This window comes from Chrysemys picta, chromosome 3 (genome assembly GCF_011386835.1).
Source record: "Chrysemys picta bellii isolate R12L10 chromosome 3, ASM1138683v2, whole genome shotgun sequence".
NCBI lineage: Eukaryota > Metazoa > Chordata > Testudines > Emydidae > Chrysemys > Chrysemys picta.
The window spans coordinates 100,153,907-100,178,885 of record NC_088793.1 but is presented as its reverse complement, the minus strand read 5'-3'; the positions used below and the strand labels follow the sequence as shown (position 1 = coordinate 100,178,885).

At 37.4% G+C, this 24,979-nt stretch overlaps 1 protein-coding gene across 50 annotated transcripts in view; it reads left to right on the top strand.

Annotated features, from left to right (window-relative positions):
• Positions 1-24,979, top strand: part of EPB41L2 (erythrocyte membrane protein band 4.1 like 2) — a 238,808-nt gene that overhangs the window by 208,199 nt on the left and 5,630 nt on the right. For 5 of the 50 annotated variants that reach the window (XM_065588597.1, XM_005280252.4, XM_005280254.5 and 2 more), the window contains 10 exons: positions 1,436-1,495; positions 1,615-1,647; positions 5,173-5,319; positions 10,233-10,400; positions 11,793-11,846; positions 12,049-12,609; positions 14,477-14,599; positions 15,254-15,352; positions 17,632-17,712; positions 24,414-24,528. In XM_065588597.1, coding sequence (XP_065444669.1) covers positions 1,436-1,495; positions 1,615-1,647; positions 5,173-5,319; positions 10,233-10,400; positions 11,793-11,846; positions 12,049-12,609; positions 14,477-14,599; positions 15,254-15,352; positions 17,632-17,712; positions 24,414-24,521 — 1,434 coding nt within the window. In that variant the 3' untranslated portion in view covers positions 24,522-24,528. Of the gene's footprint in view, positions 1-1,435; positions 1,496-1,614; positions 1,648-1,866; positions 1,930-5,172; positions 5,320-10,232; positions 10,401-11,792; positions 11,847-12,048; positions 12,610-14,476; positions 14,600-15,063; positions 15,149-15,253; positions 15,353-17,631; positions 17,713-24,413; positions 24,529-24,979 lie in introns of all 50 variants that reach the window. The other 45 variants (XM_065588600.1, XM_065588609.1, XM_008176504.4 and 42 more) reach the window with 29 other exon arrangements.

The window sequence follows — 24,979 nt, the reverse complement described above, 5'->3', positions numbered from 1 at the left end:
CACACCTCTATATAGCCTCAGTGTCTGCCATGAGAAGGCACAGGGCATGCACACGAGCTAAACGGACACTGCTAGCTAAAAATCACCGATCAAGGGCTTGAGGCACGTGAGCACCTGAAATGGAGCACCCATATGGGGACACATCTCAAAGAACTACAGTTACTGCACAGGGTGAGTAACATTTCCTTTTTTTGTAATTCATGCCTTCAAAGAGGGCACTAGAATTATGGCTGTTTCTGCTTTACATGGGTGTGTGCAAAGTTGAGTGTCTGTCCAAGGTTCTCCCTGGCTTTTAGTGTTTTTATTTATATTTAGCAATAGTTAAGGTGAAGACTAGTTTCTTTTATACAACTGGATTGCCGGTTAAGTAGCTGACTTTTTAATCATCAACATGTGAACATTTTAAAAATGTTAAAGTATGTAGTTTTAAAGTTGCTATGCAAAAGCATCAGTCTCATTAAGTGTGTGCACTCTGAACATCTGATCTGGCTGATAATACAGTGCCTGCTCTCCATATGGCTGCTGCATGTGATAGCAAATACACCATGCATTGTAAAAGGGGAGAGTTTACTATGAACTTCAATGGCAATATGAAGCAAAATACTATAGCCTTATAACTGAGAGCCTTGAAATGAGTGAGTCCAGTATTTATTTCAAATTTTGAGACAGTGTTGTATATAGCAGAGTACTTTCTCTTAGATATGTGACATGACATCTGTAAAAGACATACATATCGTAAAGGAAGTCTAAAATGGTGTAAATAAACATCACTAAAGATTTTCTCCATCCATAATATAGTTCAACATACCTTTTGATGTGAAATTGCAACAAATGCACTAACCTCAAATAAGTGAGAGGTGAAGGAAAATGTGATAAACTAAGAAAAAATGACATACGATGTTATGTATTCCCTCACACAAAGTTTGGAATTAAGCAATATATGTAATAAAAGTAAACCACTTATCAATACTTATGATCTTGCACAGTGATCCTCTGAAAACCTGGCAATTGATATTTGTGCCTCAGGGTATTGTCAAAAAATATTTTCTCTCCTTAAAGTTGCATTCAGAATATTTATAAGCAGGGTGTAATTTTTTTTAAGTTATCTCATATTTTGCATTAACAAAAGCAAAAATCTTCATGTATCCCACACAGTATCAGGCATTTACAGTAATCATTTGCCATTTTACCAAAACCAATTCATAGTATAAACTCCACTTTAAATGCTTTTATAAAGTATCTCCGTAATTGAATTTGACATCAAGCTTTGGGGCAATATGGCTTTTCTCCTTCTCCTCTGTCTTAATTTTCCACCCTTCAATGGGGAAAGCATGAAAAATGCAGCAACAGAGAGATGGGGGGAGAGAGAGAGAAACTTCCATTTTCCATTTCATATATGCCAAATATTACTTCAGCCATTTCTACAACACTGTAGGTGGAGGAAGACCAAAGTGGCTTAATAATTTCAGCAGCGTCTGTGGCCGAAACAATAAAGGTATATAAACAAAGCACATGGTTTGCAGCTTTTACAAACAAAGGAAGCCTCTCTGTTGCTCCCATAGATCACACTAACAACTCCTTTCTTTTGATGATTTGCCATGTGCCTTCGTGTAGGTGGAAACCGGAGAGGAGGAAACGCAGCAGCAGGTTGATGCTATTTTTCAGTTAAATCTGGTTATTGTTGCCTGCCATTGTTAGTGTTTTGAAGCTTCTGTAGGTTTTGTCTGAATAGTGGCTTTTGTTCTTACCATTTATCCCCCTGTTTATTTTTTAAACTCTGTTATCGATCTGAGGGTCCTTTTTGGTTACTTGCTGATACATTTTATGTTCATTTTGCTTTCTTGTGTGTGTGGTTTAATTTCACAGAACAATTCCTTGAGAGTAAACGGGGAAAATATTTATGTCAGACATAGCAATTTAATGTTGGAGGTTTGTATAACATAAGGAACACTTTCTGTTCTCATGGGCTGCCAGGCTGCATGGGATGGGAGGTCACCTGCAGGCTGTTATGAACACAGTGCATGAAATGCATGGGGAAATGCAACTTGGAGATGCATGTTGTAAATTCTAGTTTTTCCATAAAGGAACAGCTTGTAAGTGTGAATCTGCTAGAAGTTTTCAAAGTGGCAATTGGGAATAATAGCCCTGTTTAGGTAATAAATCAAATTCACTGGTCCATTAATTACCCTAAAATGGGATTTTTACTTGCCACACAAACCTACTACTTAATGTGTACCTCATGTAGGCTGTAGTTTAAGGCTCTCACTTAATATTTTTCATTTTCTTTTCTGACACATGTGTACTTGAAATGTGAGCTGGTGTGCTCTGGAGGAATAAGCATAGATTCGTAGATTCCAAGGGCAGGTGGGACCATTGTGATCAACTAGTCTGACCTCCTGTATAAGATCTGCCATGGAACCAACTTCTCCAACATAATTCCTAGATCATATCTTTTAGAAAAATATTTGATCTTGATTTAAAAATTGTCTGTGATAGAGAATCCACCACAACCCAGGGAAAAATGTTCCAATGCTTAACAACCCTCGCTGTTACAAATTTATTCACAATGAGGGAAGTCCCATAATCTTGAATTTCTAATCCTGGCTCTGCCAGTGACCCGCTGTGTGGCTTTAGGCAAATCCTGTTTTAGTATTCCCATTTTTTGAAATGTGAATAATTCTTATTTTCTAAAGAATTAATTATTAGTGAGGATTAATGTTTGTAAATGGCTTTGAATTTGGAGCACTATTTAAGTATGGTTATTATTTATTATTGGAGTAGAGACATTTTGTTTTAATAAATAATTAGTTTGTACAGTTCATTCATGCTGGAATATATTATGGGAGTACTTCTTGTTGCAGTCAGTATAGTTTGTATGGTAATGAATAACTGAAAGTAAACTAACAAAACTTGCACAAAATATATAGAAAAATCCTATCCTATGTCTATTTAGCCTTGCCCATCCAAATGGGGCTATCGGGAATTCCCTCTGTCACGAAAGAGCTTATCTCTTATTTAATGACTGTAGTATTCATACAGTAATATGAAGATTTGTAGATTACAGTAACTTGACTAATCTGTTGTTGCTTTTGGCAGCTTTTGATAACTGTTCAAAATTTATTTTTGCATAATTTACTAAAACAACGAAAGCATGTTCTTCATAACCTTGCTTTGAACAAGTCCAAGAAATGTGCCTAGTTTCTCAAGCCACAATAATTGTTTACAACAACCCGTAAAAATATGTCATTGGCTTCAGTTTAATATCACTGCCGTTCTATGGAATTGCTGTGGTATAACCTGTGTTTTTTATATTCCACCAATAATTAAGAAAACTTCTTTTTGTTTAAACCAAACAGCTTTTTAAAAAATCTTGAAATAGATGCATCCAGGACCCAGGCCTAAATTTTTAATATCAAATTTATTTTTTACAGGTTTACTTCAGAATTGACACTGAAACAAAGTAGAAGCTGATTAGTCAGTATCACTTTCTGATTTTCATGCACTAGTACAGTTCTGTTATTTGTGTTGTAAACACTGCAGAGGTACAACGAGGAGTCCAGTGGCACCTTAAAGACTAACAGATTTATTTGGGCAAAAGCTTTTGTGGGTAAAAAACCCACTTCTTCAGATGCATGGAGTGACAATTACAGAAAAAGTGGTAACTCCCTTCTCTTTATGTGCCAATATATATTTATGCCAGTCTCTGTAATTTTCACTCCATGCATCTGAAGAAGTGGGGTTTTTTACGCATGAAAGCTTAAGCCCAAATAAATCTGTTAGTCTTTAAGGTGCTACCAGATTCCTTGTTGTTTTTGTGGATACAGAACTAACACGGCTACCCCTCTGATATTGCAGAGGAACACTTTTTTAAATCCTAGCCAAAATGTTTTAGTAAAAATTCAGATACATGTTTTTTAAGTAGCTACATAACACCTTTTTTATGAAAACTAAATCTTGGGCCTACATTATTAAATATTATCAAAAGTCCAAATACTTTTCTTAGTTACTGTAGGTACTTTGATTTCATAGTACACTTATTTTTGGGTCTCAATTCTAAACTTAATTGCTGGCTGTTGAACTTGTAAAGTCAACTACTCCGATGTCTGTGTTTGCATACACAAAGTAGTTTTCTTTCACAAGATGAGGAATGGTATGACATGAAAGATTATGCTTGCTGTATGTAATTTGCTCCTCCTGCATAAAGCCCAAGTGTTTAGGTTATACGCAAGTGAAGTTTCAGAAATGTTGGGGAGTTGAACTCTACTTCCCAAACCAGGGCTAATGAGGAGGTTGCTGCATAGTCCCAATCCCCAGGCCTGTTCCTCCACCTTGTAGCCTGGAAGAGCAGTTATAGCCCTTTGATCCAAGTTGCACAATGTTAGGGTCAATGGATCCTTGTAAAAATAGAATCTGTTACTTACTTAGCGCTTATTGTCACCTCCTGTGCTAGTCTGCATGGGCTAGCTCAGACCCCCTTTTTTGGTATGTAGATGTATACAGGCTATCTCTACATGGTTGTTCTATCTGCCATTGCTTCAACACACAACAGGTTAATAGCAATCTTAAACCCTGATCCTGCACATAATTATAAGCAATGGGTAGCATTGCCTTTAATGGGACTACTCATGTGTGTAAAGCTGAAGCATATGCATATATCTATTTGCATGATTTGGACTTAATACAGTATCCATATTTGTAAGTCCTTTATTTTTGGCTTAGTTTCTTAAGAAACATACTTACATGTTTATGACAGTTCTTGTGTTGAGCGCTATTTACTTCCATTAGCATTATTGAGGGTTACCTATGTTGATCTTGGTATTCTTGCTTCAGTTTCTTTAACTTTCAAGCAAAAGCCAGCAACTTTTTGAAATAATTATTTCAAAAATTTGGTATCTTCATATTGAGATAAAAATAGTCCTTTGTTTAGTGATAATTAAAAGTAGTTTTTTTTCCCCCTGTACATATAGTTGTGACAGGAACAGTATAGTGTGGCCTTGTTCCTAAAAGGTAATACAAATCTGAGTCTTTTATGGTCTTAATCTTTTTTTAAAAATGTACCACAGTAGAATGGCTCTTGAGACAAGGCACTTTTCTTGCTTTGACTTTTTTAAGAATAAGTTTGCTTTTGCTGTTGTGTTTTGTCCTACTGTTTTTTACATTGCACATTGCTAGGACCTGGATAAGACCCAGGACGACTTACTGAAACATCAGGCTAGCATTAGTGAACTCAAGCGCAATTTCATGGAATCCACACCTGAGCCACGCCCCAATGAATGGGAAAAGCGACGTATCACACCTCTGTCTCTACAGACACAAGGGGTATGTCATTGCAGACACTTGTCAGCATGCATTTCCGTACAACTGTTTAGAAAATATAATAAATGTAAATTGCCCTCCTATATTAACATTTTCTTTTGTTTGACTGTAACATTTTTCTTTATACTAAATACCCATTAACATTTTGTTACTTACTTTTGGTCCAGTCTTTAAATAACTTGTTTGAGTTTCAGTATGAGAGAGTAACTCAGAACAAAGCAGTTGAAACAAGGATTGGGCTTTATTCTGGTTTAGGACTGCTGTTCTTACAAATTGGTTTTACAGCGGCTGTAAAATTGTGAGAAAAAAGTTTCCATCTTTAACTCTGCTTAGGCAGTTACATGTAAACCGCTCTCAAGCTCATGTTTAAACTTGGTTCAGTCAGAACATACATGATAAAATATTTGATAATGTCAAGTGTTTTTCAGGCAGTAGTATGGCATAGCTGTTAAGCTGTATTCACTTTTTAAGACCACTCGGGCTTATGGCTAACTTTTTTTTTTTTATAAAACTATAAAAAAAGATTGAGAAGGTTTTCATGTCTCTTGATAGACAGCACCTTGAACTAGCAATTTAGAAAGCATTGTTTCCAAAAACTACTACATGTTTTTGGTCAGAGAACTAAACACACAAGTTGTTGTTATGGTTCAAAAATGCTTAATGATTTTACAACACTTTAAATCGGCTTCTGATTTTATAAAGACTAAATAGTTGCTCACAAGCATCTATCAATCTGTCTCTGGACCTGACCTCATTTTCCCTCTAAGTGAGTGTGCTGTCCTGATTATTGCTCCAGAAAAATTAATGGTTCTTGAGACTACAAGATATGGGAACTTTTTAAAATTCCCGCAGATTACATTTGCTAAATACTGTCAAATGATTTTTTTTTTCATATTAAGGCCCCAACTCAGCAAGGTACTAAGCATTTTTAACTTTAAGCACATGAGAAGTCCCGGTAAAATCAATGGACTACTCATATGCTTAAATATCTTGCTGAATTGGGTCCTTGGTTGCTCACTTGAAAAAAATCTCCAACAGATCATTAGCAGACTGCTTAACTTAATTTTTTAAGTTGTTGGCCTACATGTCACTGCCAGGATATGGTTACTCAGACTTTGCAACATCACAATATACTTGTAAACAAAAATTACAGCCTCCTTTATGATATTCGAGAAATGTGGATGGATTTATTGTCAGTATTTTGCTGATAAATATACTTGCTCCAATATAAAAGGGACTACATATAATATATCAGAGTGGCTTATTTTATTTTGTGTGTTTGTGTGTGTATGTATGTGTTTTTGTGTCAAATTAATTTATATTAAGGAGGAGGTAAATACAGGTATTACATGTTCCTCTATCTGCATATTCCTGCTACCTGTAATGCTTGTGCTGCTTTCAGGACAATTTGTTTTCATGTTTTGTATGATGATGTACGTCCGTCTCATTATTTGTTGATTTATGTTGGTTTTATAAAACCAAAAACTTCCAAAAACTTAATAGAAAAAAGGAGACCACATTTTCCAAAGGAAAAAACCTCCTGTGAAGGAGAAGCAATGGACTGCAGTGACATGGATTACTGAGGCAAAAACAGAAGAAACTATCCAGGTGGCTACCTTCAAACCTTTGGCGGATTTTTTGAAAGCTTTGTTGTATTACCTGAGTTAACTAGATCACTTTTTAAAAAATGTGTTTAAACCAATAAAAAACCGAACTTTGAGATGATGTTTAAGATCTCCATATAAATCAGTGTTGGTTAAACAAAGGTGCCGATCTCTGCTATCAAACTGGCTTTGAAGTTCTAAATAATACTTTTTTAAAAGGCAACAATATAATACACTGATTTTCTTATCACTGAAAACATTGTGGTATCTTTATTCGTTTAGGGTAACAGAGAAACATGCATTTCCATACCAAAATGCACTTTCTGTAATTCTACAGGGAATAAATCACAGTTCTGTGACCACTGCAGCTGTTCTGCAAATCAATAATGCTGGAGAAATAGGTTCATTCTGAATACTCCCTTAGATTTAAATGTGTGTTCACCTCTCTGCCTGTTTGCCCATATGTAAAATGAGAAAAATGATTCTTCCTTTAAGTGCATTGAGATCTATTGATGAAAAGTGCTATACAATAGCTAAGTATTATTTATTACTATGAAGTAGCAATTGCCATGCTACTACTAATCAGATCACCTTTGACTTGTTTTCAACTATACATTTGGAATCCGATTGAAAACAAAGAACAAATGCCTTGTTTCAGTAACACACAATGCATAAAATATTTTGCTGTGTTGCCAATTGTCAAGCAGGGAGTGGGGATAGGAAACTTTCTAGCCTTCTAATAATAATGGCACCTGCTTTGAGCCCTAAAATAAGAAAATAGTACTGCCTTTTTTATGGAGGAATAAAATATTCATTTCCACCACACCATGCCCCCTTCTGTTTTATCATCCATATGGTATTAGGTTGGCCAGTAGATTGCTAAATCTTGTTCCAGATATGAAACACTTCCATAGCAATTTTGCAAAATGGCATTAAGCATGTGTGTATATACCTTTATGTCTTAAGTAGAGCACTGCCATTTTCCTTATTGGGACCTACTTCCTCTCCCCATTGCTCCATTGAAAGTACACGCTAATTAACTGTATTCTCTATGCGTGAGAGAAATTTTACATTTGGTTAACACTATTTGTACCACCATCCTTTTGATTGCACAACATCTGTGACTTAATATTTATGAAGGAAAACTATGGTTATAACCCTCTTATGTCTTGAATGTCCAGTACCATCACAGTCGCTCCCCTTTTTAACCAAAAAAATAAAATAAAATAAAATTCATATTGGTTTGTTTTGTACACTTAACCCAAAGGATTATTTGATGCTAACACAGAGTATCTACAGTGGATAACTGTTGTACAGTTTTTATATTTTGATGAAGGCTTCCAATTTTAGGTATACATTGATAATAGTAAAAGTCTGCCAACCTTCTCACTTGCCAACTGGTCACAGTAGAGAAAACATCAGTTCTGACACTAATGCCAATCTACTTGCTCTCATAAAATATGTCTACACAGCCAAAGCTGTGCATGGGCTAGCCTACTCAAGCTTGCTTGAATATAGCTAGCACAGTAATAACAGTATACACAATGTGGGTCTGCGCACAGTTGGTACAAGCCTGGCACAGACCCTGGGCACATATTTAGCTCTCTAGCCTGCGTTGAAGCATGCGCTGCACTGTTTTTACTATTATTGTTAGTTGGATTCAAGGTTGCTCGGGTAGGTTAGCCCATATACAGCTTTGCTGTGTAGACAGGCACATACAACCACAAAGGTTAGAAGGGCTAAAAAATTGGTGGTAGTAAACTGCAAACAAATGGTGTGCGTATTTGTGTACACATACAAAACTACAGCCGGAGTGTGTTTGTCAACTCTGATTTACTGAAATAACAGCATGCTGTAGGAATACAGTTTAGGGATTAACCTTGTCTGCACACAGGCTGAAGTCAAAAGTTCTGAAGGTCTCTGGTTGTGTATATGAACTTTTGTCTAAAGTAGCCACAAAAAAGAAAAAAAGTAGTTATCTCCTATGAATGTCAAACACGATATTGGGGTAAAATTAATCAACTCCCATCCAAATTTGCCTTGACTAACTTGAAAATATGCTGTAATTTTACTATAGAATGTATATAGGAGTCTTTCTTCCTCTTTTTTCCTTTCTCCCACTTGCCATATATGTAGTATATGCAACAACACAGTCTACTGAACAAGTGTTCAGAGTCTATAACACAAGTTCTTTGTGTCCACAGTTTGTTAATAAAATATTTGCTTAAAATACAACTTTGTCCTAAAGTGTACTTTGGGTTGATCTTGCAGCATACAAGATCCTAAGCTAGAAAGAAATTTGCTGTAGTCAATAAATACCAAATTTATTCAGCTGCTAAGTTGCACCAGTATCAAAATATTAATTATTGTACTGTTTTTATGTTCTCAATCTTATACAGCACAAACTCGCATTTTAAAAATAAAATATAGCTTTTAATAGGATATAACATCATGGGGTATTTTATTGGGAGAGGGAACTGAAACAAGTGAGAGATTCAGCTTTAAAAGACTGCTGCTATGTAGACATTGTAATATTTTTCAGATATATAATAAAAATAGTGAACTATATATCGAAATACAGATTTGTAGAATTATGTGGCAAGAACTATAGGTATTCTATAAATATCCTTAGTACTTTAAAAGAAGTATTTGGATAAATATGTATTTGTCCAATAGATGGGAGCAGCTCTAAAATTTTTAATGCTGAATTCTTGAGTAAGTACACATTTGATTCCTGATTAAAGTATTTGTTTTTAAAAACAGCCTTTTGAAGTTAAGGTGAACAAAATCTCTTTAAATAACCATCAAAAGTAGAAATCTGCGGTTATGCCAAGTCCTGTGTTCAGGGCTAATGCCCCAAGGGGAAACAGGGAAGGTATTAAGAATGAATTTAAAAATATTCCTAATATTGAATCTGAAATTCAGTCTAAAAGAAAACTAGTCCTGTTCTGACAGTTATGGGAAGGTTTTGTTAATCCTTCCTTTTATGTTTTTTATATATATATTTACAATCTGAAATGTGTAAGAGTAACTGAAGTGGGGATATATCATATTCTATCACGGCTAAATATTGTCGTTTCTTTGGTACACCGCAAGTTTTTATCATTAAATCTTGTCATATTGTCATATTTTTCCTTTTAAGGGACACATTTTAGTTTTTCCTTTGATCTTGTAGAATTATTTCAGAAGCAAATCCTTCTGTGTGTTCTATTTGTTTTCTTTCTTGCCTAACCTCTCCTTTCTTCTGTAGATCATTGCTGTTGTGTCTCCCACTATTTTAATTCTTTGCTTTCCATTTTATAACTTGTCTAGAGCCTAGAAGAGGAAATAACGTCAATTTTATTTAGTAAAGAGGGCTTTTCCACTAGCATGAAATCTACCTTCACTTCATCCACCGCATGGACAGCAGAGGGCACTGTTGTGAAAGATAATGTACCTTCTGAAATGCTTTCTGCCTCACCCTTCTTACAACTGCCTGAGGTGCTTTTTTGCTTTATTTCCCTGCGATAATGTCAACATATACAGAAATGGATATTCACTAACATGTCAGATAAAATTTGATGCATACATTTTTATCATCTAGTAATTAAACGGGATGCCCTATTTGATGCCATGTGTCCCTAAGAAAATATGTATATTATATATTTTATATAAAAGACAATAAATATAGAGGAGAAATAGATTAACCACAAATAAAAACTAGGTTAAGTTTAATGTTAAAATTTAGACATAGACCCACAAAACCAAAAATCTGCACGAAGGTAACCTTTTATTCAATCCCATTGTGTCAAAGCAGTTCAGCAAATCTTAACTTCTATTAGGGTGAGGGAGTATCACTTGGTAAACTAGAGGCATAATCCTCTATTCTTTCCATTTGTAAAATATCACTTGACTCCCATTTTTGATTCCCCGGGAGAGCTGGATCAGGCCCTGTACATACTGCACTTGGTAAACAAAACAGGATTAAGTCACAGATGGTGTGCTGGTTTTAATGATATTTTTGCTTTTGTGCATTTGATCCTGAACATTGCTTTAGTGTATTTTTTTTGTTTAATTTTCATGGCTATTTAAATCTGATAATTCTTTTCACATAGTATGACAATACATGCATACCCATCACAAATTGTTTTGTTATGGCACAAATGCTAATAGAATTTCTTTAATCTCGCATTTTGGGTTATCCAAATGAGATTTTAATAGGGTCTTCTTGGTAATCTTGAAACATGGTCCCTTTGACATTCTCACATCAGAGTATTTTAAAAGTTCTCGTAATATTCTATTGCAATTTATAAAATTATTGAAAGGATCTGCCAAATTCCAAAGCAACAGACCAAATAAAGTCCAGTCATCAAAACATTTATAAATGCAAGGGGTGTGTGTGTGTGTGTGTGTGTGTGTGAGAGAGAGAGAGAAAAACTGACGTTGGAATAGTGTGTGAAGACTTTTTTTCTTTGTAAGTTTTGCTTGATGACTGATTTAACTATTTTTGCAGTAAATAATTGATTGCCGCAGTAGGAAGCAGCCTTGGCTGATGTTTATGCTTCTGTTCCAAATCTTTTTGGTAAAGATCTTGCATGATTCCAATAGTATCCAAACCCTTAAATAGGTATTTTACAAACTAGATTAAAGAATTGCTTGTAGAAAACAAACAACTGTAAATTCTGTATGGCTCTTGAATCGAACAGTTATACCCACAGAGTTTTCAGAATGCATACATTTTAAAACTCTTTTTAGGCAGACAGTACTGTGTCGTCAATAAGAGTTAATGAAAGAGTGTCTGCATGTTTTGTCTACGAGATGTTAAATGTGTGTGTCATCTGGTGTTTAAAACACGTATTGATTTGTGTCCTCTGGTTGCTTTTTGTTTCACAGAAACTTCCTTCCAGAGCAGAAGGGCCTTGCACTGGAGCCAGCGATGCTGATAAGGTTCTACTGATTTTTCCATAGTTAACTCGGGTCTGACATTTCTGATCCACCTTCATTCTTTCTTTCCTTTTTTCAGTTAACCATCACAGTCACTATTGTTCTCTACATGACATGAACCAGCCATCAGTTCATTTTGTTTTCATCATTTTGATTTATTCATACACTGTACTTTTGTTTTTCTTCATCCATGTTTTTTGTGCAGAGTTCACATGAGACTCTGAACGTAGTGGAAGAGAAGAAACAGGCAGAGGTGGGGATAGAAGAGACTGTAGTCATAGACGAAATCAACAGAGGGAAAATGCAAGCTGTCACTGATGCTGGGGAGACCCGTAAGGTGGAACATGTGTCAAAAAAGGACTCTTCTTCATTGTCATCAGATAGCAGCAGCAGCAGCAGCAGTAGTGAGAGTGAGGATGAAGTGGTGGGAGAGTATCAGCCCCATCACAGGGCGGCTGAGGACACCATAAGGGAAGAACAAGAAGAAAATGAAGATGCCAAAAGAATGGAGGAGTGTGCAACAAAAATAATACAGAGTGTGGAAACTGTACAAGAAGGCAGTAAAGTAACAGTTGAGCACACGCAAGTTACAGCAAAGGCTTTGGCCCAGGAAAATGTAGTTGCCATTAAAACTGCAGAGACGAATGTAATGGAAGAGGGGAAGCAAGACCTGAGAGCAGAAGATGAGGAAGAACAGCTCAGAATAAACGGAGATGTGTCTCATGTTGACATTGATGTTGTGCCAAAAATAATTTGTTGTTCTGAGGTAAATGGTAGCACAGCTTGAGAACTAGATTATATAGAGATGTTATGTTCCTTGGGGTGGAAATATACCTGCCTTTCTTCTTCTCCTGTTCTCCCAGCTCTTCAGGTGTTCACCAAGATTCAAATCTTATGGAAGGGGGATACCACTGATGAGCAGTGAAACTCTGCCTACTTCAGTCATGTTTTCTAGCTTTTTGCTGGAATGAATAGGAATTGCCCAGTAAAGCAAACCTTTCTATGGCTGTACCATCTCCTTTTTTCCTTATTACATAATTTTTACTTTTATTTGAATGTCTTGTCTTGTCTTGTCTGTTTTGTTGGCTGTTTTTGACACACCCATGACTCGTAGGTGTAGTTGGAAAGTTATTTAAATTATAAATGCTAAAAACAATTTTTCACAGCTTTTTTCAGGTTTTTTTTTTCTTACTATGCACAGATTTTTCTTTCTCTAAATCTTTTTATTATGAAAGCAGTGCCTGGAATCTATATTGATACAAATTGCTGGGAGTGGTAAGAGCACCTACAGTTAAGGCAGGTTAGGCAGTAAGGGGATGGCACATCTATCGTTGCTTTATAGCAGCCTCCTCTAGTACCAGTGGAAGCATGAATTGGTTCCAGAAGGAATTATGGCCATCTGTTTTAGCACAGAAACAAGTTTAATAGGGTTAATCATTAGATGGACCTTTGAGGAAGGAGGAGTAAAGTGGAATGTAGAGGACCATGTACAGATGGTAAACTCTGTGAAGCTTTGGCCACTGGAGAATTCTTTTTGTGGTGTCACCCTTCAGTCATTTAAGGTTTTTCCTCATTGTACTCGGCTCCAGTTGAAGACCAGACCACCTTAATTTCCTCTTTTATGTGAATAGCCACAATTGTTCCTGTGGTTGAGAACGTGAGTAAACTAGCTTCTCCAAGGTTATGTTGGGCTCCACACATGCTTTCTAAGAATCTAAGAAAAACAGGCCAGATCTTTAAGGGTATTAAGGCACTTAAAGATGCACATAGATGCTTAGTGGGATTTTCAGAAGCAGCTTGGTGCCTAACTCCCATTGATTTCAATGAGAGTTAGGAATCTAGGTTCTTTTGAAAATCTGACTAGATGTCTAATCTGGTCCATCATGTCTAAGACCATTTTAGTTTCTACTGACTTGCAGAGTTCTAGTTTCATTGCTTTTTGGTTCCCAAGCAGAGAATGCAACTGAAAAAATATCAACTACTACAAGGGCTAAAATGGCTTTTTAAAGTTTGCTTTCAGAGGAAAATAGTTGGTACCTAAACCTGATTCTAGACCTGTAGTTTAGCTATATGCTATTTAAAATCCATAGACAGTAGTTTTGTCTACTCCAGAAGTTGCTTACATTAAAAAATAAAATTAAACTTTAGAAATGCTTAGAAAATATTGCAAGTTTTTATCCACTGTTAGAGATGTGTCAAATATTGTAGTGACTTCATTCTCCATTTTTAATGCAAGGCTTATTTTATGTAACACTGGCAACATTCTTCTGATGGAAGAAACTGTAGCTGAACTAAGATTCTCCCACTGATGGTCCTTCACACATTTTTTAATAGACATCTGAAGAAGTATTGAAGTGATGATAATCTGGTTTCAGTGTCTGCTACTGGCTAAGACATGAAACTTAGATCTCCTCTGATTCTTGTAGAGCGGGTATTGATGGGCTGGTGTGCTATTTGTTTCATCTTCTTTATTTTTCTCATAGTGGTTTTTGTGTGTGTATGTGGGAGACATTCTTAATATATATTCTATCACTACTGTATTTTGTGTTTTTGTTCTATTTCATTTTAGCCCACTATGCAAATCTTTGTTTTATGTCCCTTGGATTGATTTTATCCTATCTCTTCCACCACAGCCTCCGGTAGTAAAGACCGAGATGGTGACCATTTCAGATGCCACACAGAGAACAGAAATCTCCACCAAGGAAGTCCCAATTGTTCAAACAGAGACCAAAACTATCACATATGAATCTCCACAGGTACAGGAGCCATGTGATTTGGAATATCATTTATAATGCTGTTTACAAGTTGGCCTTTATGATTAACTCCAAATTTAAGAGATATGGTAACATATTAATGTTATTTTTTAACAAATCAACACTTCCCTATAGTGGCACTGATTATTTTGTTAGCATGGAACAATTTTAAAATGACTCTAAGTAGACAGAAGAGTAAGTATCATTCTAACATTAAAGGTTTGGTTTTTTTAAAAAAAAATCAAATAGAATAGGATCTGGTTGTCTAAAAATGTATAGGTTCAGAGATCTGACTTAACTCACCTCTGAGCTCCGCAAAGGGAAGAGTAACTTTGATTATAATTTTGTCCACAAAGAACATGTTAAAATGGTTGATGCGATTCAGCAAAACAGTTAGCTTTTATTCTAGAGTCGTCTAATGTGTATCAAATATGTGTTTGTCTTCATATGGTCATTCTGTTTGCCAGCAAAACCATGCCGGCAGCATGGGGTACAGAACAGAGACGTTTCTGTTCCAAAAGCACTCTTCCACTTGAACTAAAGGAGAATTATGTAGGTATTAGTAGTGAATGTTGCATTAACTGTGTTTTGTTAAGCCACAAGTTTTAAATCCTTAGGCATGAAAATGCACTTTTTTTTTTTCCCAACTGTCTACAGTTTGATGGCAGCGCAGGTGGTGATGCTGGTGTGCTGTTGAGTGCACAGACTATAACATCTGAATCAGTTTCTACAACTACAACCACACACATCACTAAGGTAAAACTGACAACTTCTCTGTGCATAAAAAATAGCCCTGTCAAAATGTACATTGGTTCCTTCAAAATGATTACTCCTCACAAATCACTGAACAAATTTGATATTTAAAATGGATCATGCCATTCCCAGTTCTGGGCTAAAATTGACTTCCCTAAACCAAGTCTTAGTGCAATATCACAGATGAAATCAAGAGGGAGAACTGGGGAAGAGAGAGAGAAATATAATCAGAGTTTGCGGTACCTGCAGCTGGTGTTACTTCTGGCTTTTGAGAGTTTTGGGGACACAGCCTTTACTGACTCTGTTCATCTCACTACTTGATTATCTTTGCTGGGGGGTTCTGCCAGAGGAAGGGGTAATTAATGTGTCTGAGCTCTGGAGAAGCCCCACTAATGGAGTCAGCTCAAGGGATATGCTGAAACAACTTATTTCCTGGCTTCATTCCTCTTTACTCATCCTCTTAGGACTGCATTGATCAGTTTGTTACCTTTCTAAGCAGATTCTGCTACTGTGGACTTTGTGCCTTGGATTGCTTTAGAAACTGGCATATGCTAGGGCTGAATCAAGTCCTCAATGTTCATCATTCAGAGAAAGTCAAGAAGCTCAAAGTCAGCAAGAAGTTGGGTCTATTTCCATTTCTGTCCTGTGTGACACTTTTCCAGCTGACAAATGTGTTTTTTCATGAATGGTGAATAAACATGTTTTTGTTTTTAAAAGAGACATGCAAACAACAGAGTAACTGAATTCTGATGATTTTCTAATGCAGTTCTAGAAGGAAAAACCTCAAGAAGGACTCCAGTTCATGGTGAAACACAAAGGAAGAGGGGAAGTGAAAGGTGCACAGTAAATCTTATTTCAGGACAAGAATCTTAATTTTATTAGATAGTAATTCAATGCTCACAGAAGTAAGTTCATAATGGAATATCCTAAAGAGAGCAAAATATATTCACAGAATAGGTCAGGAGTGAAGGATGTTGGAAATTGTCCAGTGAAAGTCACCAAAAAATAAACTCTGAACTAAGAATTTAAGACTAAGTGTCTTATCAGAAAGTTTAGTGAGCAGCTCCTCTTCAACTTCCTGTTGCTTTTAGAATCCTTGAGCACCATCAGAATCTTGAAAAGACATTGTGGAATAAAATGCCACCTCTTTTCCAACAGAAAAATTCATTCTCTTATCAAATGTAAAGATGGAGCTAAAAAACCTGTTAGAGAATATCCTTTTATTGAAAGGAGCCATATTTTGAAAATTAAATTAGATGATTCTTTGTCAGCCAGGAGGTCAAAGAGAAGTATGGAAGAGCAATCTGATAGCAAATTTGCTACATCGCCATTATCAGCCTCTTTACTGTAATTATAAATTGTGGCCTTGGATTCCAAATATTCTAGGCACTTTCCAGTGTTGGCTCAAATTTTGCATCCAGAATTTTTCATTCATCTGTTTGAAATACAGAAACTGCCAAAAGGATTTGAATCTTCCTATGGAATTCTCAAAGGACTCATACTGGAATTATTTCCAGTATTTCTTATAACTCATTTCTCTTGATTTAAGCCACTTTATTTTGCATTAAATTTTGTACCTCCAATCTCAATGTTGTTCTTGATTGCTATATGGAAGTCTTTCATAACTGTCTTCAAAGAACAATCTGTTTATAATATTCTCAAAGGAAGAACTTAATCTCATCTCTGGTCAAATACTTATATAAAATACAATTTTATCATCTGTAGTATCTTCTGTACAAACTGTTTCCCAAAATGCCTTAAGCATTAAATAGACAAAAATGAAGTTTTCATCTGAGATTTGAAATCAGATGGTTAATTGATGAGGCAGAAAGATGCACGAAGGCCGGAACTGCAGACGAAAGAGAATTTTGCACCGATAATGGTGAGATTGTGTGGAGAACAGATGAGCTGAGACACAGCAGTTAAGGAAGTTTCAGGTAACTTGTCACTCACCAAGATGATGACAAAGACGACTGGAACCCTGATCTAACAGCCCCATTTCCATATCTGTCCAAACTTGATCTCAGATAATGTCTTAAGGACTCCTCTGCGGGTTGGTCGTCTTGGGCAACTTCCTCTTGGACATCACTGCTATACAGTTAACCATAAGAAAGAAAGGATGATTTAGATGTAGGACCAAGAATCTAACTGCAACCCTTTCACACCAACTCTGTTCCCACTTATGCATTGGAGAGTAGGCGTAGATGTGCTTTATGATTCTCCCTCCTTACCTATATGGAATCATTTTAAAGATGAATTTCTTTGTTTTGTGCCATCTGTAGACAGTAAAAGGTGGAGTATCAGAAACAAGGATTGAGAAGCGCATTGTCATCACTGGAGATGCAGATATTGACCATGACCAGGTGAGTACATATGCCGTTCCCTTTTACAGTATGCCATCCATGTCCCTCTAAGAGCTGTGCAATACAGAAAGGAACTGCTCAGCAGAATTCATAGGAGCAAGTAGATTCTGAGAACGTCAATTCCATCAACTAATTATGCTATCATATGTATTTCCTGGGAGGATCCTCAGTCTTCTGAGTGATGATGCAAATTTTGATTAATATTAGGACACAGAGATTTTTCCTTTAATATCAAGAAAACCAATATTTCATAGTGTGTTCATGTATATTAGCAATAAATTAAGTATAGGACTCAATTGGATTCCTTTGGAATCTTGCACAGATAAATTAATCTTTATTAGCACTAGGTACCCAAAACCAAGCACCATTTTTTTTTCATGCTCATGAGAGAGAGGGCTTAGAATATTGTTTCACCTGTCCCTTACCAAAAAAGACGTTGAAAAGTGGAGAACAGGAAAATCAGAAAAATGCAGTTGTTTGTCCCTTGGGATCGTGATTGCTCAGATTATTTGCATAACTTTTCATTTAAGAGGCGATGGTGACAAAGCTGAAACAAAAAATCATTATCACTGAGTTATTTAGGCAAGAAAGTCTGCACTTTACATGATGTTGCACTGGAGCCAGTTTCTAAGTTGATGGCAGGTATACAAATCAACAAATAAGGATTTAATTTTCACTTCTTAATTATAATGTACTGAGGGCTCTGAGTAAATTTAATTTCAGATTTTGATGTGCCTGTAGTAAGTGGCTCATGACAAGTTCAATCTCTCCTTGAAGCTTGTAATTAAATGCCAGAGCTGTTTAGCATTAGACATGGGTTTTGTCTACCCTGAAATGTATTTAGTACATTTGGGACATCTGAAAAGGTCAGACAATACCTTAGCTTTAATAAAACTCCATTTATTCCCTCTGCTGTTCTCCAAGTCCTCCTCTTATATTGAAATAAACAGTATGAAGCAGAAAAATAAGTTGTAAGTATTGACTGCACAGTACATTTTTGTACTAAAGTTCACCATGATATTTAGCTTATGACAAATTATAGATTCCTCTACCATTGACTCTGCAAAGCATCTATGAAGTTCATAATACCAACAAACTTATACCATGGAAATTGATTCCTTCTTGACTGTTGGCATTGTACAGTAATTCCTCACTTAACGTTGTAGTTATGTTCCTGAAAAATGCAACTTTAAGTGAAATGATGTTAAGCGAATCCAATTTCCCCAGACAAAAGGCTTTTTGTGCCAGACAAAAGGAATTATATACATTTTAAACAATTTTAAACAAGCAATTTAATACTACGCGGGGGGGAGTAGTGTGCACGTGCTGTGTGTTTACAAACATACTGTAGATACAGTACTGTACTATAGTTGGAAGGTGCCCCTGCCTTACCCTACATAGGCACAGCCCACTGGCACTGGAGATGAGGCAGGCAAGGAGGCTGAAGGTGCTGTAGGAGAAGCACGTTGTGCAGCAGCGGCAGCTTCCCCTACTCTGCAACCCTCAGCCTGCCCACTCCCCCCTTCCTCCAAGCCCCTATCCTTGCCCTACCTCTTCTCCTCCCCACCTCCTCCCCCTTTACTTCCCACACTGCGTCCTCGCTCCTCCCCTCCCTTCTAAACACCACAAGCCAGCTGATTGCCACCGGGAGGGGGGAGGCGTGCTGAGTCCTTGCTCCGCCCCCCCTCCCTCCTGCCTGGGGCAATCAGCTGGCTTGTGGTGTTTAGGAGGGAGGGGGGAGGAGCAAGGCTCGGCGCGCAGGCTCCCCCTGCCTCCTGCCCAGGGCAATCAGTTGGCTTGTGGCGTAGGGAAGGGAGGGGGAGCTTGCGCATCGAGTCCTCGCTCCTCCCTCCTGCCCCCGAAATGCCGCAAGCCAGCTGATTGCTGCGGTGGGGAGGGAAGAGGGAAAAGGCACTGATCCGCGGGGTCTGGCAAGAGGCGCTGGGGTGGGAGGGCGCATAGGGAGGCTGCCAGCTGTGGAGAAAGCAGGCAGCCAAACAGTGTAAGAGTGGAGCATTGAACAACTTCAAATGAGTATGTTCCCTAATTGATCAGCAACGTAACAATGAAACAACATTAACCGGGATGACTTAAAGTGAGGAGTTACTGTACATCACTGCTGTAGAGGATGAGGAAGTTGTCAAACATGATTGGGAACCAGGGGGGATGCAGCTGAGAGATTTACTCTGAGTGATTGGACTTCAATGTTCTACCAAAGTGAGGTATAGGAAGCCAGACCTGTTCTCCTAAGACACTAGTTCTCCACAAGGGATACACGTACCACAAGGGTACGTGTGCACAGAGGTCTTTCACGGGGTACATCAACTCATCTCGATATTTGCCTGGTGTTACAACAGGCTACATAAAAAGCATTAGCAAAATCAGTACAAACTAACATTTCATACAGAAAATTACTTGTTTATACTGCGCCATATACTATACACTGAAATGTAAGTACAATATTTATATTCCAATTTATTTATTTTATAATTATGTGGTAAAAATGAGAAAGTAAGCAATTTTTCAGTAATAGTGTGCAAAAGATTAACTTTTGTATTTTTTGTAAGCAAGAAGTTTTTAAGTGAGGTGAAACTTAGGGTACACAAGACCAATCAGACTCCTGAAAGGGGTCCAGTAGTCTGGAAAGGTTGAGAACCACTGGCCTAAGGGGTACACTTGAGTGGGACTAAAGGGATCTAAGGTGTAGTTTGCCCTGTAGCCAGGACAATCACCTAAAACATTTTATAAGTATCATATGCCCATCATATTCTGATGTGAGTATCAGCACCTTCTTGTCAACTGTTGTAAATGGGCAACGTCCACCTTGATTGCATTGGCCTCGTTAGCACTGCAAAAATAATTTTCCCTCTTTTGATATTGACCCCTTCTTGTCAACTGTTGAGAATAGGCCACTTACACCTTAATTGAATTGGCCTTGTTAGCACTGAACCCCCACTTGGTAAGGCAACTCTCATCTTTTCATGTGCTGTTATATATATACTGCTTACTGTATTTTTCACTGCATGCATCTGATGAAGTGGGTTTTAGCCCAGGAAAGCTTATGCCCAAATAAATTTGTTAGTCTCTAAGGTGCCACAAGAACTCCTCGTTGCTTTTGCTGATACTGACTAACACGGCTATCACTCTGAAACCTGTCATAATATTTTGTGTCAAGGTACTGTTCCTGTATCAGTGCAAACTTTTACTCTCACGGGCTCCCAAAGGAAAACTGTTAGAGGTGCCAAAAGCAAGTTGAGCCATGTCATTAACATGACTAGGAACCAAGGGGCTGCAGCCCAGAGATCCACTCTGAGTGATTAGACTTCAAGATTCCACCAAAGTGAGGTGTAGGAAGCCAGGCCTGTTCCCTAAGGAGTACACTCAGAGGGGTTAAAGGGATCTAAGGTGTCGTTTGCTTTGCCCTGTAGCCATGACAATCACCTAAACAGGCTGGCCCCTTAAATACTACTACATGGTGCTGCTTAAAATGCAAACTAGTAATAAAATTGTCAGGTTTTAGAGATGACAGCAGGCACCAAGCTGTACTAATGAAGCATTCCCTTTTGGGTCCACAAGTTTTTTTAAGACTCCGTACTCTTTATCCTTAATCAGTGCATCTCCTTTCTAACCTTGGCATTCTTCCTTGACCTTCCAATCTCCCTTCACAGTTCTGTTTATTTCCTCTCCTCCCCCCCCATTATCCTATTAGTTTGAGTAATGTCCCTCTTCAACCCCCTGCACTCCAAGCTAAGAATATTATTTTGCTGCACCCTGTATTCTTTTTAGGGTTCAGTATAGTTTGTTAGGCTGTTTTGTCATTTAAAGCTGTATATGGATTTATTACTGTTCTGAAACAGTATCTCCAACTCTTGTCTCCTACTTGGTTCTTTGGCATCTTCCCTTGGTTCACTCACTGCAGCTCCATAGCAACACAGCTCAGTCAGGTAGGACATCATTGCCCATGACTCTTGATTGAGATCAAGTGTGGCATGTAGATTCCAAAAACTCTTTTGCACCGTGTATGTTTCCCTTGAGGTTGCAGGTGCATTTCTCCTCTGAAACTGAGTGAGTGCAAGTCGAGACTGAGTAACTGCAAGGCTCACCTGCAGCAGTACATCTCTTAATAAAACAAAATATATTAAAAACAGAGAAAACAGAGTCAAAAGAAACCATTTACTTAACATATAGAATTAAGTTTCACCTTAGCTGAACTAATTAAGGTACTTTTAGCTTAGTTACAGAAAAAAGAGAGGTTTCAGAGTGTTAGCAGTGTTAGTCTGTATCAGCAAAAAGAACGAGGAGAAATCCAGAGACAGCAAAGCACATCTCCCTACAGTTTCACTTGTTTTTCAAGCCTTTGGTATTTGGAATTCATTACCATATTATGTAAGGATCACATTCCCAAAAGGTATTTTCCATCAGACCTGACCCCATTTCACTTGGAGTCTCCCTTTTTCATAAGCCACACGTATGGCACTTTCATGGCTTGGTATGCAAGTTTCTGCCTAATCCATCAAGTTAATTTGGTCTTTGTTGAGACTATCCATTGTTCTTGGGCAAAAGTAGTTCAGTGTGTCTGAGAACAGCTTTTCTTAATTTAATACACACCTTCCTTGTCCCTTAGTTAGGATATATCAATTTATTGACAAACTACATTGTTTGTCTGTTACTTTAAAACACCTTGCATGAAGGAGTGAGAGTAATATGGCCTTCTAATATCAGAGGGGTAGCCGTGTTAGTCTGGATCTGTAAAAAGTAACAAAGAGTCCTGTGGCACCTTGAAGACTAACCGATGTATTGGAGCATAAGCTTTCGTGGGTGAATGCCCATTTCATCAGACGCATGGCCTTCTAGATTTCATTTAACATCACTTGATACTATCTGCTTCCTTTGTTGCATGCTATCCCACTTCAAATTGTTTTCCCCCTAATGTAATGCCAAGTGAAATCAGTCAGTTTGGGATTAATTTCACCCATTTCTTTCTCTCCCTGAACGTAAATCACTGGTACTGTGGCAGTGTTTTCCCAAGATTATGGGGAGGTGAGGACCCTCAAACCAGGAAAATTTGGTAAACTAAAGGAAATGTATTTTAATAGTTTCAGTATTCCTGTAAATTAAAGGTGGGGGGTAAGATTTTGTGGAAAGGAATGTATGGGTGTTGATAACAAGTGTGGTCCAGTTACCATATGATAAAACTTCAAGGAGGACCCCGAAAGAAGCTTATTTTTTAGCACTGAGTACATCCCCACTTTATTCTGCAAAACCTCTTCCAACAGTCAAGAACTGATAATTTTCTGTGACTATTTACTTTTTGAAGCCTTACTAAAATATTAGTGCCTTTCTTGCAGAATTACTATATACTGTGTACCCAGAAACTTCTAACTTGAAGCTCTTTGAATGGGGATAGGAGGAAGTACTCCCGGTGTATCACTACCAAGGGATTTCCCTGCTGGTTTTCCCAGTGTACCTACAGCTAAAGACATATGTCACGGTGACTGTCCTATCATGCTGGCTTTCCAGTGTGAATATTGATGTAAAGTACAGACCCAATTTAGGTTTGCTGCATTCAAAGTGTTCCCTAGTTAAAAACTATTTAGAATTTAGTAAGTGCCCCTGATTATCTTTTTGTACACTTGAATTTTCCCTTTTATCTAATGGTTTGGAACTCTCCAATACGAGAGTGAAGGCCATTAAGGGATGGCAAATAAGGAAATAATCACTAATGAATCTAAGCAATTAGTACTCAAATGAAACAGAACAATACTAGAAATTTCACACCTGAAAATATTATTTTTCACAAAGAAACCAATACAGGAATATAACCTCATTGTCTACTCTCTGTAATCTTTGGAGATGATCTGCAAAATCATATCACAAATTTCAGAAGTGGGGAAATTATTATATGTAATATTCCCATATTGTGCATTCTATTAGGCAAACATGTGAGTCTGCTTTCTATTGCTAGTCTGCAGCAGGTCAAAAGCTTACAGTCTTTCATTTCCTTATTCTTCTGCTCTCAATCTTTCCTTTCCTCAGAATCATGAAATCATCACTTCAAGATAACTTTCACCAACTTCCCTTTCACTTCCAGAGTCACAAACAATTCCTCTCAGTTAGAATCAAGTCTAAAATGGCAGCTCCCCGGGTTATTTCCTCCACCTTCTGAAACAAGAAGTTGTCCCTATTACATTCCAAGAATGTGTTTTGTTTTTTTTCCCCATATTATATTTCCAACAGATATCTGGATAATTAAAGTCCCCCATTACTACCAGATCTTGTGTGTTGGATATTTCTGTTGATCTAGAAATGCCTCATCCCCTGCCTCCTCCTGATATGGTGGTCTATATGCTCTACCATGATGTTGCTCCTGTTTTTTCCCCTTCCTCAGTGTGGGGGAATGGATTAGATGAACTCTCAAGGTCCCTTTCAGCCCTGCACTTGAATGATTCTCTGAACCAGCATATAAATCTGTTGTTAGATTGATAGAGGGTATTTTTTATCTAGTTTCCAGCATTGGACAGAAAAGGAGGGGTTTCCTCTTCAGTTTCCTTTCCTGAGCCCCTTTAGATTCAGGAGGTTTAGTCCTGTTTAACTGTGTGATTAAATGGTATCATAATGTGTTGTCATTAGCCCACCACTCCAGTGCAGTTTTTAATTTCACTCTGCCATTGCTCAACTAAATCTTTCCAATATGTTTGTAGGCACTGGCACAGGCAATCAAAGAAGCCAAAGAGCAGCACCCTGACATGTCTGTCACGAGGGTAGTGGTGCATAAAGAAACTGAACTTGCTGAGGAAGGGGAGGAGTAAGGTCAAGGTAAGGAAGCCTGCAACATCAAGCAAAATAGTACAACTAGGCCTGAGATAGGCCATCTTCATTGGTCTTTATTCCTCACAATTGCCCTTTACATACAGAATAGTTTGAAAAGTTGCTTCATCTTTCTTTAATATACCCATACTTGAATTTTGTAATAGATGCTTTTTTTAAAAAAGCGTACACTTATCTATAGTGTGTGTCACTGAAAACTGGCACATTGGAGCAGTCATTTATAATCTCAAGTGTACTGTGCGGTTTTATCTAAAATCCACTCTGAAACTCATTCTCAATTTTAATTTCAAGTTTCCTATAAAAAATATCCACCAATTTTGTCACAAAGTCCTGTTATGGCATTTACTCTGACATCCCATCATGTTACCTTTAGTACATTGCAGGAAACACAACTCAGGCAAAGTCTGCAAAGTATGAAATATGAAGCAAACTCCCTACT